A 15218-nucleotide genomic window follows, 5' to 3' on the forward strand; every position below is an offset into this window, starting at 1 on the left:
GGCCCCGCGGCGGCGGCTGCGGTAAGAGGCGGGCCGGCCCCTTAGCCCCTCACGGTCCGCAGCAGGTGTCGCCGGGACGGGCTGCGGCTTGAGGCCTGTCAGGAGGCCCCCCCTCCGCCTCCCGGCTGAGAGGGAGCGGTGAGGAGGCGCCCGGCCTGGGCGGCTGGGAAAGCCGGGGCGCGGCGTGGGTGAGGCGGTTCCCCCTGTCAGGAAGGGCACCGGGCGGCGTGAGGGGTGCCGGCGCAGGGGGACGCTGCCCGTCTGCTCGGTGCTGCCGTGTCCGTGTGTCTGGGGTTGATTTTTTATACGAGTGATGTTCTTCTGCCCCAAAATAGTAACTTTCAGTCCCAAACTAAGCTCAGAGTTCTGCCTGGCGTGTTGCGACTGGGAAAAGTCTTACCCTGTGGCGCTTGTGCTGTGTTTCAGTAACGGGGTGCGATTTGCTGTCTTGCAGGTGGCCGGTGAATAGGGAACACGATGAAAGAAGGAGAAATAAGGAGGCTTCTGGCTGCCAACCTCCTCTGTGTTTTTTCCATTGTACTGACAGCAGTTCTTCCGGCTTTCTTCTGGAAAGGATTCACAGTTTTGGGAACACACCTCACATGGCTGTGTATTTGTTCTGTTTGTGTTAGTACCCTTAATATAATCTTGCACTTAGTCTTTAGACCAAATCTGACTCCTAAGAGAAGTTCATTTGCTCACAAGGTAAGATTTTCATTCTTAAATTGCAACCAGACAATATGGAGGGGAAGCAAATTCTTTCACTGGAATAATCGAATAAGAAAGAAAGAAGATGACAATTTTTGGTGGTAAATTCTTGTTTTCCATGAATGAGTTGAGTGTAGCACCATTTGAAATAAGTTCTCCAATATTTTCACAATGTTAAACTTTATCTGTAAACAACCTGTTCAGGTGAGCAATTCTGTTTTCCTTTTTCTGGTCAGTATATTTCTGTTTGTAGTCCCAGCAATTGGTCTTCCAACAATTTGCATGGTAGCAAAAATTGGCAAAATTGAATGGGTGCAGAACCCATTTCATAGTCCAGGCCTGACCTTCAGTGTTATGAAGAAACTAATTACTGATAATTTCTGCTATTAATTTCTAATGACTTTAAAGGAAGAGAAATAATTTTTAGAATTTGAGACATAAAAGAGACTAGCCCATTACGATTTCAACAAAGTTGGTAAGTTTTAAAAAAATTGTGGAAGGGTATTAAAATGCCTACATATACTTGAATGATGGAGTTTGCACACAGAAGAATCTAAATCTGGGAGAAATTTTTGTAGTAGTTTGAACAGGAGCACTAAATCCTGATGAAATAGGTCTGGACAGAGCGAATTTGGAGCAGCACATTAACTTCTTCAGGAGTGGGGAAATACACTGTCATTTTGAAGTCGGCTGGATAGTCTTGCACTCCCAACCTGCAGAGTCAGACAAGACTTAGTGCTCTGATGGGGTGATTCTCAAAAATTTAAGCAGACATTCCTGAAAACAGTATCTTTATATGCAAGGCTTCTGTCTAGTTTTGCTGACGGAGGGGAATGTGAAATACACAAAATCATTATGGAAAACAAGTATTTTAACCATCTGTGATTTTAAAATGAAGCAGGCTTCATGTTCTAGGTGAGATTTCATCCCAGCCTAGCATAAGGAATAAATGTCAAAAAAAGTGGTCAAGTGAAATTACGGATTTCCATTGGTGACCTGATCAGAACAGACCTAACCAGAATTGTTTATCAAGTGGCTATACTTCTGTATGATATAGTGAGTACCCAGAAACTGCTGTTTAAATTCATAGAAAATTGTACGTGTTTTGCAGCTTTATAGGAAGTCATGGACATTGCTCAAGTGGATTTAGAATTTAAGATGCCAAGTTCAAAATGTAGTGGGTTTTATTGCATATATTTTTAAGTATTACATTTGATTCTGAATGTCTTTTTCTTCCCCCGTATTATGTATTTTCTTGCTTTTAAATATTTTTTCGCTTTCTGTAAAAGATGCCTTTTAATGAGTGGACATAACACTCAGATGTAAAACAGAAATGTAAAAATATCCAATAAAATTAACTCTGTTCATCTTGTCATTTCCAGTTATATTTTTTGTATGTTTGCCTTATTATAATAGGGTGCATAAAAAAAAAATTAGATGGAGTGTGATCATTTTTTGTTAATTATTTAAAGTATTAAATATAGGGAAAACTGTTTTGAAATATGCCATTCTATTATCATACTGTGCTATAGCTGAAACTAAAGAAATAAGTAGAGTACAACGCTAATGATAACATAAGTAACATATATAGTCTATATCTTCTCTTTTCTTTTGAAACATTATTCTGATATTTTATTGCTCTTTTTTAGATATCCAGATTTCTAAAATGCTGTATATACTTTTTCATGTCTTGCATACTGTTTCATGCGATTATTGTTCTTTATGGAGCACCTCTCATAGAGTAAGTTAGAAGACCCTGTCTTTCCCTAAATGTTTTAAGGGGCAGTCCTCCTTGCAGATATTGGTATAAGTACTTGTATATTTCCTGGTACATTGGAAATGAAAGGATAAGCTCCTGGCTGGGGGAAGAAGGAGGGCTGTTTTGAGTTTTGGGGGGCTTTTTTGGGTTTGGGGGTGGGGTTTTTTTGGTTGTTTTTTGTTTGTTTGTTTAGAAGCCGTCTCTTACAATTTCTGTATATTAGGAGGTGTGTTGTTCAAGACAGTTACAAACAACTCCTTTTACTTTAGTATTTTTGTTAAGCATATGGGTACAAACATTTTTCCATGTTTCATTTAGTCATTTTCTCCATAAGATTCTAAAACACACTTGTTACATATCTTTCATCCTTTTGATATTAGTGTTTTAATTTTTAGGAATGATTAAAAAAGAAAAAAATAAAAGGAGAGACATGAAGCAGCCTGATTTCTGAGAGAGATCCGAAGTTACTCTCTAACAATGGCATCATGTAGTTTGGTTTCATGGTTGCTTCCACAACATCAAATTAGAAAAATAAATGGAATAATGAAGTAAATATCCAAGTGTACTTCAATTCAGAACTAACGTTCTATATGAGGTACTCCTGTGTCTTTAAAAATGTTACAGGTATCAGGCATTTAAAATAATTGCTGCTTTTCAGTCTTTGTTGAGATAACAAGCAGATACCAGAATTTTTTCCGTTTTTCTGTACTGTTCTATAGAGTAAGAAGAAAGTACTTTATTCTTCTACATGAGGTTTAAGAAAGCATGCATGCTTTCACAAGTTGACTTGGAGGTGGGAGGTGTGTGTTTTCCTAAATCTTGGAACTCTTAGAAGACTTAGTGACTACCTCACTTAATTTTGTAATATTCCTTCTTTGTAGGTCAGTGACCGAGACATTTTTGTTTGCAGTTCTCCTGTCTACCTTTACTACTTTACAATGCTTATGTATACTGGGACCAAACATACAAGCATGGATACGGGTATTTAGTAAAAATGGGTAAGTTCTATTCTAAAGATTTTACCCAGAATAGAAATGGACAGAATTGATATAAACAGTACATCATGGATTTTTTTTGTAAAGAAAGGAAAAGGTCTGGAATTATGGGTGGTTTTTCATATTGGTAATTAGAAGTTTATGAAAGCTTTTCTGACAAAATTATTGTTTACATTGAACACGTTGATTCAGGAAAAGAACTTCTTATTTTTGGTGTCCAGACACTAAATCTCACTTTATATGTGTGTTTGAATGAAGTAAAGTTTCAAACACACAATTTACTGGTGTAAAACCATTGTGCAATCCAGTATGATGGTTGTTAAATAAAGAGGAGACCTGAAACTGAACTCTAAAGGGAAACTCTTGCACCTGATCTAATAGTACCTTCATGAACACAGCTTTTAAAGTAGGAATAACAATCCAGAACAAACACTATTTTAACAGTATTTTTAACTTGAATATAATGGTGAAAATGATACATAATCTACTCTGGTCTTAAGTATGTAATGTTTACCCATGCTGTTTTTCAAATTTCAAAGAAAGCTCTTTTCAGTGTCGGAGTTTTCAAGCATTAATCTTTTTTCAAGAGTATGTGTAAGGTAAAATGAGCATTTTTACTTCATTTTCACCTCAGTGACAGCCATGACATTAGCACGCATCAAGGATAATGTATTTTTCAGAAGTGTTCTATCTCTTCTGCCTTTTTTCACTCACTAAATAACAGGATTTTTGAAAGATGGGGATGCTGAAACATAAAGAAGCCCCCCCATATGCTTGAATTTAATAATTAGCTGTTAGCATTTATTCCATTTTAATAGTTCATAAGGGTGAAGTTTCATCTCAAAAGAAAGTGAAAAGTTGTATAACACTGCTGACCTGTGGAGTTATTTTTGGTTTAAACTTCTGCAGAGGAGGACAAAAGTAGTAGTAGTTCTATAGCAGTTTCAGGTATTGACTTGCAGTTTATCTTGGTTCTCAGCTTACTGAAAATTATCTTGAATCCTTTTTCAGGTTAGTTACGCTTGTATTTTTTTATTTTCAGTGGGAGGGTTGAATAGAGTAATGAAAATGACACCTAGCAAGACTTTTATTAAAGCATGGAGTTGTTTAACCAAAACAATTCATTGCTGATTCACTTAGTCATCTTTGGAGGTTTTGAAACTGGAAATAATAGTTGAATACAGATGTTTATCAAGCAAATGTTTGTCAAGCAGTCTGTCTTTGTGCCAGGTTAGATTTTGAATGGCTGTAAACTTCTTTCTTTCGTAGTATAGATCTTAATGTTATTTCAGCACAATTATTGCATAGGAAACAGGGTTGTCTTATTTTGACATTTTTGCTGTGACAACTTGTACGTCCTTCTTACTAGTGAGCCATGTGACATTAATCTGAATAAAATGTCTAATGATGACGTTTATTTAGACTAGCCTTTGAATGAAAATAAGCTACAAAGAAAAATGGTATTGATTTTTATTTTTTTTATGGATTGTAGCAAGCTGCTCTTTTAAATCTGTGTTTTTTTCATTTGACCTCATGAATGAGTTGGAACATCTTGTGCTTAAGCATGAGCTGAGAGCAGGCATGATCTATTAAAAGGTTGTCTCTAACTTAACCATGTGGAATGAGGTGGGGCTGTTTGAATGGAGGAAAAGGATGGGTAGCTAAGATCAACACAGCTGTTTGCCTTGAAAGAAGAGTTTAGCAAATTGAATTGCACTGGGACAGCAAGCTGGAAAGTCTGATTTAGAGTATAACTTAGGAATTTGTTTTAAAAATATCTGAATACAATTTAGACTTAAGTAATCACTGGCATTTATTTTTGGTATTCTTATTTACACAAGCAATATTTATAAGATCAAAATGTGCTTGTGCTATTGTCTTTGCAGAAGGAGGCTTCTAGAAAAAGGAAGTTTATCTTGACATAGAAAATGTAAATAATAAACAGAAGTTAATTAGCTATTGCTCTGGATAGCTTTCTGCTATGTTTTAGGTGATCTGGTGTGAAAATACTGCTGGACGTAATGTCTTGTCATAGGACTATTCATAAAGTTACATTCAAGTAACTTGCATGTAATCTGTTGCATCCTAATAGCTATGGTACAACTGAGTCAGTCTGATTTAAATATTTTGCAAAGTGCTTGTTTTTTTTGAGGAGGCGGTAGGTTTCTCTGTTTCCACTTGCAGCACTTGGAAGTACAGTCACTGCTAGCAAAATCACTTCTAAGAAGGTTATGACAAGATTACTTTAAGAACCCATGCCTCGAGGAGGTGGATTATATGTGCTGTCCCATGATAACATGTAATCTGTGATGCTGCAGGGTTGTTGTTCATAGTGTAAAGTTTGGGTTGTTGGCACGGTGGAGGGGAGGTGTTTGGTTGTGTAGGGGTTTTTTTGTATATATGAAACAAGTGTAGCTCAGACAGAAAATTGCACATGCTCCACATTTTCAAACTGAGTATGCTTTTGAATTGGAAATGTTGATTTGATGAATCAAATAGATTTATTTTTTTATTATTATCACTTTATTTTAAGAAGTTTGAAAAAGTTGTACTTGCCCACATATAGTCTATGTGCACATAAAATGTGTGAGAAAAGTAAGCTACATAAGAAAAAGTTCAGTTCTGAGTAATGAAGCTTTAAATAGGGTGCTCTTGACTCCTGCATAAAAGCCTTTAACAAATCAGCTTTCAATTGCTGATTTTTATTGGTCTTTTTGGAGACTGTTTATTTCAAATCACTAGTCTGAGTAATCGTGTTGAATTTTCTGGTATAATAGCAGTTGTGTCATCTGGGTAGGAAATGGTTTTTATTTGAAGCTTGTCAAAAAACTGTATAAAACTATAATTTTAGGGCTCCTTCTGGTTTTTATTTTGCTCATTTCATCACTTGTTTGGGAACTGCATAGTCTTACAGACTTGGAAATATTATTTGTAAAGGTGGGCATCATCAAAGTGGTGTGCTGCTTTGTATTTCAGTCCTGCCACAGCGCAGAATTCAGATCTTGCCTGTCCAAAAGCTTAGTAAATTCTTTTATGTTAACTAACCTTTTAATTAAGACATTATTAAAAACAGCTCTTAATGTACTATATTATTTATAGGGGTTAAATAATTACTTTAGGCTTTAAAAGGCCTTTGTGCCATTAGTGCTCATTTATCATCTTGAATATCACTAGTTTTGCCTGCAGAATAGTTTCAGTTATAGTTTATTCATAGTTTTAAAAAATTAAGAAACCTTTAAAACTCAAAGTTTATAAATGTTTCTGCAGTTGTTAGCTTCATTCAAATGATGTGATGGGTTAATGTGTTAAAGAATACCTGCAAAAATCCCAGTAGGTCACATGCTGTGCAGAAAAGAGAATACTCAAAGCATTGTTGCTGCAGGATAATGTTGGAGGACAAGTTGGTCATATTTGAGTAGCCAGTGTCCATACTGCGGGGTGGTTGAATTAGAAGCTCAGATGTTTGCCAAACTACCAATGGTTGTTCTTGACTTGGGCATTGTGCCTTGCTAATTCTGTGGTTTTGCTTTTGGACTTGGACTGATACCTCCATATGGTGGAGCAGTATGTGTGTAGATTTACCAGATAAAATGTCTTTTGGGGTATAAATGTACCTCAGTCAGTCCTTGGTATATTCTGCTGGCTCTTTCACTGCTCTAAGGCTGTGGTGAATGTTCTCTTTCTCATGCTGCCTAACAGCTCTCTGCTTAGTTATTCAGCTTCTGAAAATAATTTACAATAATTTTCTATGTGTGAAGACTCCTGAAGTTTTCTAGTTAAATCAGGACCTTTTGCTTTAAAAAGAACTCTCAAGCCAGTAGGATTATGAGTTGAAATAAAGTGTTGTAAGTTAGAGGTATGGGGTTATTGTAGAAGAAACAGTTCCTGTTTCTGCTCAAAATGTCAACATTGCACTGTAACTATTATAATCTTTATGACCTTTGTTTTACAAACAATAAAAAAGTGTTTGTCTTACACTTGTGAGCCCTTCGGTCAGTATTAAATGCAGCAGTGAGTTATGTGTACTCAGAAATAAAGTCAGAAGTGTTAAGTTCTTCAAAACAAGGTCTAGGGTTAAAGCTTTCATATCTGCAGCCTAAACAGCACATACGAAGTTTGGAGTTTACTATCCAGTTAGTCTTCTAGCTATAAGAACGCCCATTTCTTTTATTCTGTTGATTAAAGTTTGGTTTCTATTTATAATCTGAGATACAGTGAATTTAAAGATTCAGATCCTCTTACCCTACTGATTTGGAGCAGGGATTTGAACCTGCTGCTTCTGTCTCAGAACTGTCCCCTACTGTGTCCTGGACTTCGTTCTTGTTTCTCAATTGGTTCGAGCACTCAAATGCATGGCTTGAGAAAAGCAAAGCAATCACTTGGTAAACTGATGATGGACAATAAGTGGTTATCTATTAAACGGAAACCCAACTTTGCCGAAACTTTTGAAGTCAGTAGTGGTAGAAGGCTATGAACTGAGAACTGGAGTCATTAACATCTGTTATGATATATGTGCCTTGACTGGTGATGCAAGAATTCTTTAGCATACAGTAAATTTATCCTGCAGCCAGTGTACTTGGACTTGGATGCGATGTTGCTGACGGGCTGCAACATGCAGGTCACATTAATTCACAATGTTTCTTTTCAGTTGATGGAAATTTGCTTTAGAATATTCACATAGTGGACTTGTATTTTAAATATTAAATTGTCGTAGTCATCAAATAATAACATGACTCCACCATAGAGTACTTTGCGACTGTGCTTGCACTCTTCTATACAATCCCCCACTACCCTTTCCTATCTGCTTTCCCCCACAATGCACACAGTATCATTGTGATATTTTAACTTGCTCAATCAAACAGTGTTTCAAGCTCAATAGGAGTATTTCCAGGTAAAATAAATTAGCTTTTACAGTAAGCATTTCAAGGGGAAAAAATAATCTCTGAATGTGTGGTATAGAAAGATTGTGATTATAGCTAAAATATTCAACCTATGTTTTACATATAGTGTGTATCTCTTAGGAGAAACCTGCACGCTATTTATCAAATAAACTGACTTTTTTTTTTTTTATCTGTAGTCTCAAAAATCTTGGGAGAAATCAGATCTAGCGTTCTGACATGGTAACTTCTGCTTTTGAAATCTTGTAACACTGTTTTTACAGAGCTATGTCCATCTGGGAAAGCAGTCTACAGATTACTACAATGTGCAGTATACTAGGAGCTTGGTTTGGAGCATTTCCTATTCCTCTTGATTGGGATCGGCCTTGGCAGGTTAGTATCTGCAGTTTTCTCATAAATATAAAAATACTCATTTTCTACATATGCACCCAGTGCAAAATTGTTTTGAAACTGTACAGGTATATTGGACTTACTCATAAGCTGTTCCTACAGGGTTATGCCAAACATTTAAAAAGTTATTGGAAGCATCTATGCTTACAGTATAAGGATGTAAAATGCAGGAGTATTACCTCCCTTTTTAATAGATTCTTTGTAATAGATCTATGACTGTCTGTTGCATGCAAATTTTATCATGAAATAGAGCTGGAAGGATTTTGATATGAGAAAGCTAGACAAGCAGGAGGAGAAATGTGAAATGATGAAGATGGCTCCAAGTTTGTCTGCCTTCAGTCTGGTATCTTTTATTGTTTATGGGTAGGGAAGGAAAGATGCTTTCCTAGTGTTTTAGTTCCCCTCTGCCTTCCATAAAAGCACTTAACAGAATGCATTTTAAATGGATTTGGATTGATTTGTGGAAATGGTGTGGCCGAAGCACTGTACTAAAAAGTTACCTTCTGATTTCAAAGGAAGGCAAGCATTAGCTTTGTAGTTGTACAATAAAAAATGTGAAGCTGGCATTGCAGATTCTGTCTTTATAAATTCAAACGTCTGTGCTATTTTCTTAATACTTTGGTTGGCGTGGAGAAAGTATTCCATTAAATATAACTGAAGTCTGCAATTGCCATAAAATTATGACACTAGTAACGCTTTTTCCTAATGTCCTCAGTGGATATTTTCTTGCTGCTGGTTACCAAACTTATACGCTCTCAGCTGAATGCTATCTACCAGGCCTGTTCTTAAGCAGATGGTTTCAAAGGTTTCTTTCAGAAATCAGTATAACAGGTGATAAGCTTTTCCCTCTGATATTGTAGAGACATTGTGGCTTACAGCTGCAATGGAAATTTGTCTTCCATAAGTAGCCAACAGCCTGCTTTTATGCCACCAACCTTTCTTTACACCAGTGTACTGAGATAGAAAATTACTATTTCAAAAATAATAGTAGAGGAGTAGGTTAATACTTGAAGTAAAAAGAATCAGGTTTTCTTCACTAAAACCACTTGGTTTTACTCCTGTAAGATGTTTCGTCGTCAAACTGACGTAGGTATGCGTTGGCACTAGTTAATTGTTGATAGACGTGAATGTCACCCAAAAATCAAGGGATTCATTGAAATGCAATCTCTGATCTTCTAGTGAAGTCTCATTTACCTTCCTGTTCCAGTGACAGGCAAGGGCTTTTTTCTTGCTCAGCTGGGATTTTAAAATGGTGTGTCACATCCGGCAGGTTTTATTTTATTCCCATTCTTGCAGCCAAGGTTTGTCACAGTGTCTTCACTGTCATCTGGGCTTTGACTCAACCTAGAATTGTTTGTGAAAACTTGCATTTATATAGCATATAATGGCATGTTGTCCATTTCTGTGCTTTATTCACATTCGTCAAAAAAAATCCAAAACCCTCTCCGTCTCCTTTTGCTTGGTGTGAGTGAGCTACTCTAATGGGTTGCAAGTATAGAACTTGGTCATCTGGGATGGAAATAGTTGTGTGCATGAATAATAATTGCAGAAAATATCGGTCACCATTTAGGATTAGAGTAAGTCTACGTACATGTATTTTGGATTATATTCAGTAACCTAAATGTAATAGAGTGCCATCTGATGCATCCAAGAAATTCATGTGGGACTGCTGGATATGGTGCAGGACCTAAAGGAGACCCATCACCTTTCTGAGCAGTAGCTGGAGACTAGATAGAATAGTGGAATACCTAAAATTGTACTGGACAAATGAATCCCATATGAATACTCTGTCATATGACTAGTCTGTCTCTTCTAGGCAGATGCAGATACATGCACACGTGCGCACACATGCACAAAATCTCAGACTTTGCTAATATGCTATGTATAAAAATGTCACCTTTTATGCACCAATGATATAAGGAAAACTTAATTATTAAGTCAGTAGGTTCTGACTAACAAAAGAAAGACACTTATAGATTAAGACAGATACTTTAAATACAGTTAATTTTTTACTTTATTGTCCGTTTTCCCATCTTGCCATAGCAGGAGACACAAGCTTGGTAATAGTCTTACAGCTTTTTCTGTTTGAAAACTCTTCTAAGTCAATAAAAGCCAATATGACTGATAAAAGTTAAGCTCTAGAATCTGTACTCAGACATCTAAAAAAGATATTATCTGATGTCTCAGAACAGCAAAACATCTGCAGAAACCTCAAATACCATAGCTTGTCACTAGCTGTTTCTGGGCATGAATGCTCCCCAGAGAATTCAGGCAGCAGCAACTGTAAACCTGCATTTTCCCTTTCCTTCACCATCTCTGCCCTCATTTCTAACATACTCCTGATGCAAGAGTTGCCAGGGGAGAGTTTCTGACTATCATTTCCTGCATCAAAGCAATTTTCCTGTGCCTAGATCCAGAGCATTTGCTGCTGTGTTCTTTCCCTTGAGTTTCCCTCATTTTTCTCTGTCCCCACTTTTCTACCTTCTACCTTTTAGGATTTAAAATAGTGGTGTGGGAAAGGAAATCTTGCTTTCCATTTTGGGTCTGAACTGCTTGATCATTACTTTAATCATCATCTGAGCAGTTTAAGAGCAGCCGTAGAGAAGTTTGCTTATCAGTTCTGCAGGCTGCCACTTTGAAAACGTTTTTGGAAAACTGCAGTTTTAAGAGCTTTTTTTTTTTTTTAAGATCTGCTGTTTAAGGGGGAATGAAAGAAGCTATTTTTTAAAATGTAATGTAGATTTTAAAGTCAAATTATCTCAGCAAAGCAACACATTGAAGCACCAAAATGGTAGCAAATCCTCAAGGTAGAGATGAACCTTTTTTAAAGTGGCTTGTTAAAGATCCTGTTCACAACTCTCAGAAGTTTTTAGTCACTTATTGATAATTTAATATTTTTGTGAAGGTGATCTTTTAAATATTGGTCACCAAGACAGACTTAAAGTGTCCTGGCCACGGATTTTCAATAGTTGCCCAGGGAACACTGCTTCCTAGTTCAGCCAAACTGAGATACTGAGATATGTGTGGATTGGGTTCTCTGGAAACACTGGACTTCATGGAACAGTTGACCTAAGTCTTGTCTTTCTGTGCCTGCTGAGTAGTATGGATTCAACAACACACGTATTGAGTCACATGTGGTAGCTCTGCATTGCTGTCTCAAACATTCAGAGCCAAGAGACATTTCTGTTGTTTTTCAGAAGCTCACTGAGAACTAGCAACGAAACCCCTTTTTGCAAGAGTGTTCCCTTTTGCTACCTCATGTCGGGTGGCTGCAGAAACTCATAGTAGATTCTCTCTGTAGCAATGAAAAGAGGAGAGGTGCTTTCTGTGTTATCTTCAGCCTAAGGGAGGGGAAAGAAGAATGGCTGTCATAAAGGATTGTGCTGTTTTTCCAGATCTGCTTTGTTTGGGAAGAAAATCTGTAGTGCAGATTGCCTGTCTCCTGAGTGGCTGATCTATCTACTGCCTTACTGAACATAAAAAAAAAAATACCTGTACATAATGCAGTTGCAGGAAGAAGTTCTTTATTTTAAAAATAATTAAAAATTATTATAATATTTTTTATTATAATTAATTTAAAAATAATCCCCCAAAAGACATGGACCGGCAGTGTTTTGTGTAGAACCTAGTCCAGCTGGTATGCTTATGGGAACACCTACAGATTAAGTCCAAGCAAGGTCTGGGAAAAAAAGAAAATCATGTAGATCTTAATGTAGGCTTAAAAGTAATCAGAGCCCAGTCAGAACTAAATTACTTCTGGGCATCTGCATGAATAAAGTATTAAGCTGTCATGCGTTTGACATCAGCTGTTTCTCGTATTAGCCTAAAAGCAGAGAGCTTGGGGATTACAATTTTGGATTTACCCTTCTCAGATCCAAAAAGGGACTCAAACAGAATAAGTTCATCTTTGGACTCAAGAACCAGCTTTTGAGATAAGAACAGGTTTCATTAGTGATTGTTTTCCTTCTTGTACTTCAGACTTTTTGTAGTAAACCATTATTATTTATTTTTTTTAATCTGTAGTGGAAATGGTTATGCTTTAGAACAGAAAACGCGGTTTAAATCTTATTATATGTGCAACACTAAAGTGATATTATCATTTTGGACAACTGTGTTAAGGCCTTTTAGCCTGTTTGTTGCAAAATCTGGTTCTGATGTTTCTATTTGTTATGGTTAGTGTTTGTGGTGTAACAACATGTTATGGAAACACAGCTGTATTTGTACCTTTAGCTTTAGACAATTCATTAAATAAGGAGTGTTGTGGGCAAGCCAAAATTGGTACTACGAGAATTGGATGGGTCAACAATAGTTGAGAAATATCACATGATGAAGGAAACCACAGGGTTGCTGCTGCCCTTGTGCTCTGTTCGTAGCTCTGAAATGTCAAAAGTTGGCAAAAACATCTGACATACAGCAGATGCAGAAATGTACTATGAGTTTGGAATAAAAAATGCTACTGCTATTCATTTAGCCCTTTTAGAACAATCTAATAGTCAAGCACCGTGTCTTGAATTGGTATATTTTTCCATTTGATCAGGATTTACACTTTAAACTGTAGACAATTTCAGAGTGTCTACAGTCTACTTTTAAATTGACTGCAGTCCAGTTCAGAGAGTGGGGTACGTAAAGCCACTTCTTTGAGGTCAGTTTTTGTTCATAGAAATGGCTTCAAATGGAAGTGGCCTGTAGGCACTCACCTGAAGCAAACACGAGGTTGAAGGAAAGAGAGAGTACTGAGGATGCTGGAATTCCAGTAGAATATTGAATAAAGCTGCCTACGCTTTTCTGTAAGGCACCTGTTGTCTGAATTGCCACACTGATACATATGGCAGTTCTTCTGATGTCACTTTCTTGCTGCTTTCTGCCCTTAAAAGAAAAAGCAATTGAGGGCAACGGTAGTTTAATTTTTTGCTAATCTATTTCCCAGTCCTTAGCTGTCTGTATTGGGACTAACATCACTTCCTGCAATCTTAACAGAAGAACTGAAAACTTATATGGTACTCATCCCTTTACGTTGTGGTTGAGATATATTAGAAGCTGAGAAGTTTATAGTACCATTACCTATGTCTTACCTGATCAGAAAATCAGATGTCAACGTCTTGTATGTCTTTCACTAGAATTTGTTTTTACTTCAAAGTACTTCAGAATTCTGTGGAGTAAACTTGGTATGAAATTCATCATCAGGAGTTCCAATTCATTGCTAATGGCTAAAACCAAAATGCTACTTCATCCTGAGTTACTCATAAAACAAAGAAAGCATATTGGTTCTTTACACATACCTCTTGTAACATGCAACAAAACTGAGATGAATACAGATGTCTCAGAAAATCTTCACTTTATTTTCCATGTTTATGTTTGAAAAATATTGCATACAGGGGGATATTCAGATTACTAGGCCTGTCTACATTTAAAAATAATAATGTAAAATGCTTTTTTTTTGCATACAAAAATTTTTACGCTAAGTAAATATTACTTAATAGAAACATAATATTGTTTTTGAAGTAAAATGACATTAATTATCGAATAATGTTTCAGATTGGAAATGAAAAATATATAAAGCATTTATGTTAGAAATATAAAATATATTGCTGAAAGTCAGCTGGTATCCTGATGATTGATTGTTTTTCATTATTCTGTTGTTCTTAAAGTAATTTTTTAACATAATTTGGCTATGCCTCTTGCTCCTCTACTAGTTTTTCAGAAAAATTTATTTTGTAATTATGCCAAGCAGTTGGTCATTGGTCAGGGAGGCCTACTCTAAGGTTGTTCCTGGTTATAGGTCTGTAGAATTAAGCCTATCTCAGACAAGGGTAAAGATAGTTGCCTTACAGGAATGAAAGTTAGTGCCTACAGTAGTTACATTTCTGTACTTAAAAAAAAACAAACAAAACCCTCCCCCCAAAAAACCAACACAAAACCAAACCAACCAACCAACCAACCAAACAAAAAAATCTCACCAAAAAAAAGGCAAACAAAACCACAAAAAAACCCCCAAACTTTTCAAGACTTACTCTGCAAGACATGTTTCAGTTTATTTTAAGTGTCAAACTGGTAGAATAATTTTGCCAATGTTCTGAGATTACTAGCTAATTCTTAAACAATTTTTAAAATACTTTGCAATGCTTAATTATGGTCATTTAAATAAGGCTGTTCTAGACAATGTCCAAAAGGTTTGAAGAGTTGTACATCCATCTCTAGTTGCCTCTAGCCCTCTGATCCACAGTGGGTATCTAAGGGTTACAGTTAGTTAGGACAGTTCTAGCAAAGAAATAGAAAAGAACTTCCTTTGTTACAGTTGCTCCATTTTTTTTTTTCACATTACTTATTTCAAGTTGGTGGTGTACTTCTATTAACAGCATGTGATTATGATCCTAGCTTCAAGTGTCACCTCAGAAGTGGCACCTTAAAACACAACACCACTGAAACAGAATGGGATCATTTAGGTGTTACTAGACACATTGTGACACA

The 15218-nt window shown here is 36.5% G+C and overlaps 1 protein-coding gene across 1 annotated transcript in view; it reads left to right on the top strand.

The window, feature by feature from the left end:
• Positions 1 to 15218, top strand: part of PIGF (phosphatidylinositol glycan anchor biosynthesis class F) — a 20965-nt gene continuing 5747 nt past the window's right edge. Inside the window, exons 1-5 of the mRNA XM_074168640.1 lie at positions 1 to 138; positions 455 to 705; positions 2358 to 2449; positions 3349 to 3465; positions 8624 to 8732. Coding sequence (XP_074024741.1) covers positions 478 to 705; positions 2358 to 2449; positions 3349 to 3465; positions 8624 to 8732 — 546 coding nt within the window. The 5' untranslated portion in view covers positions 1 to 138; positions 455 to 477. The remainder of the gene's footprint in view (positions 139 to 454; positions 706 to 2357; positions 2450 to 3348; positions 3466 to 8623; positions 8733 to 15218) is intronic.

Source organism: Numenius arquata, chromosome 2 (genome assembly GCF_964106895.1).
Source record: "Numenius arquata chromosome 2, bNumArq3.hap1.1, whole genome shotgun sequence".
NCBI classification, from domain to species: domain Eukaryota; kingdom Metazoa; phylum Chordata; class Aves; order Charadriiformes; family Scolopacidae; genus Numenius; species Numenius arquata.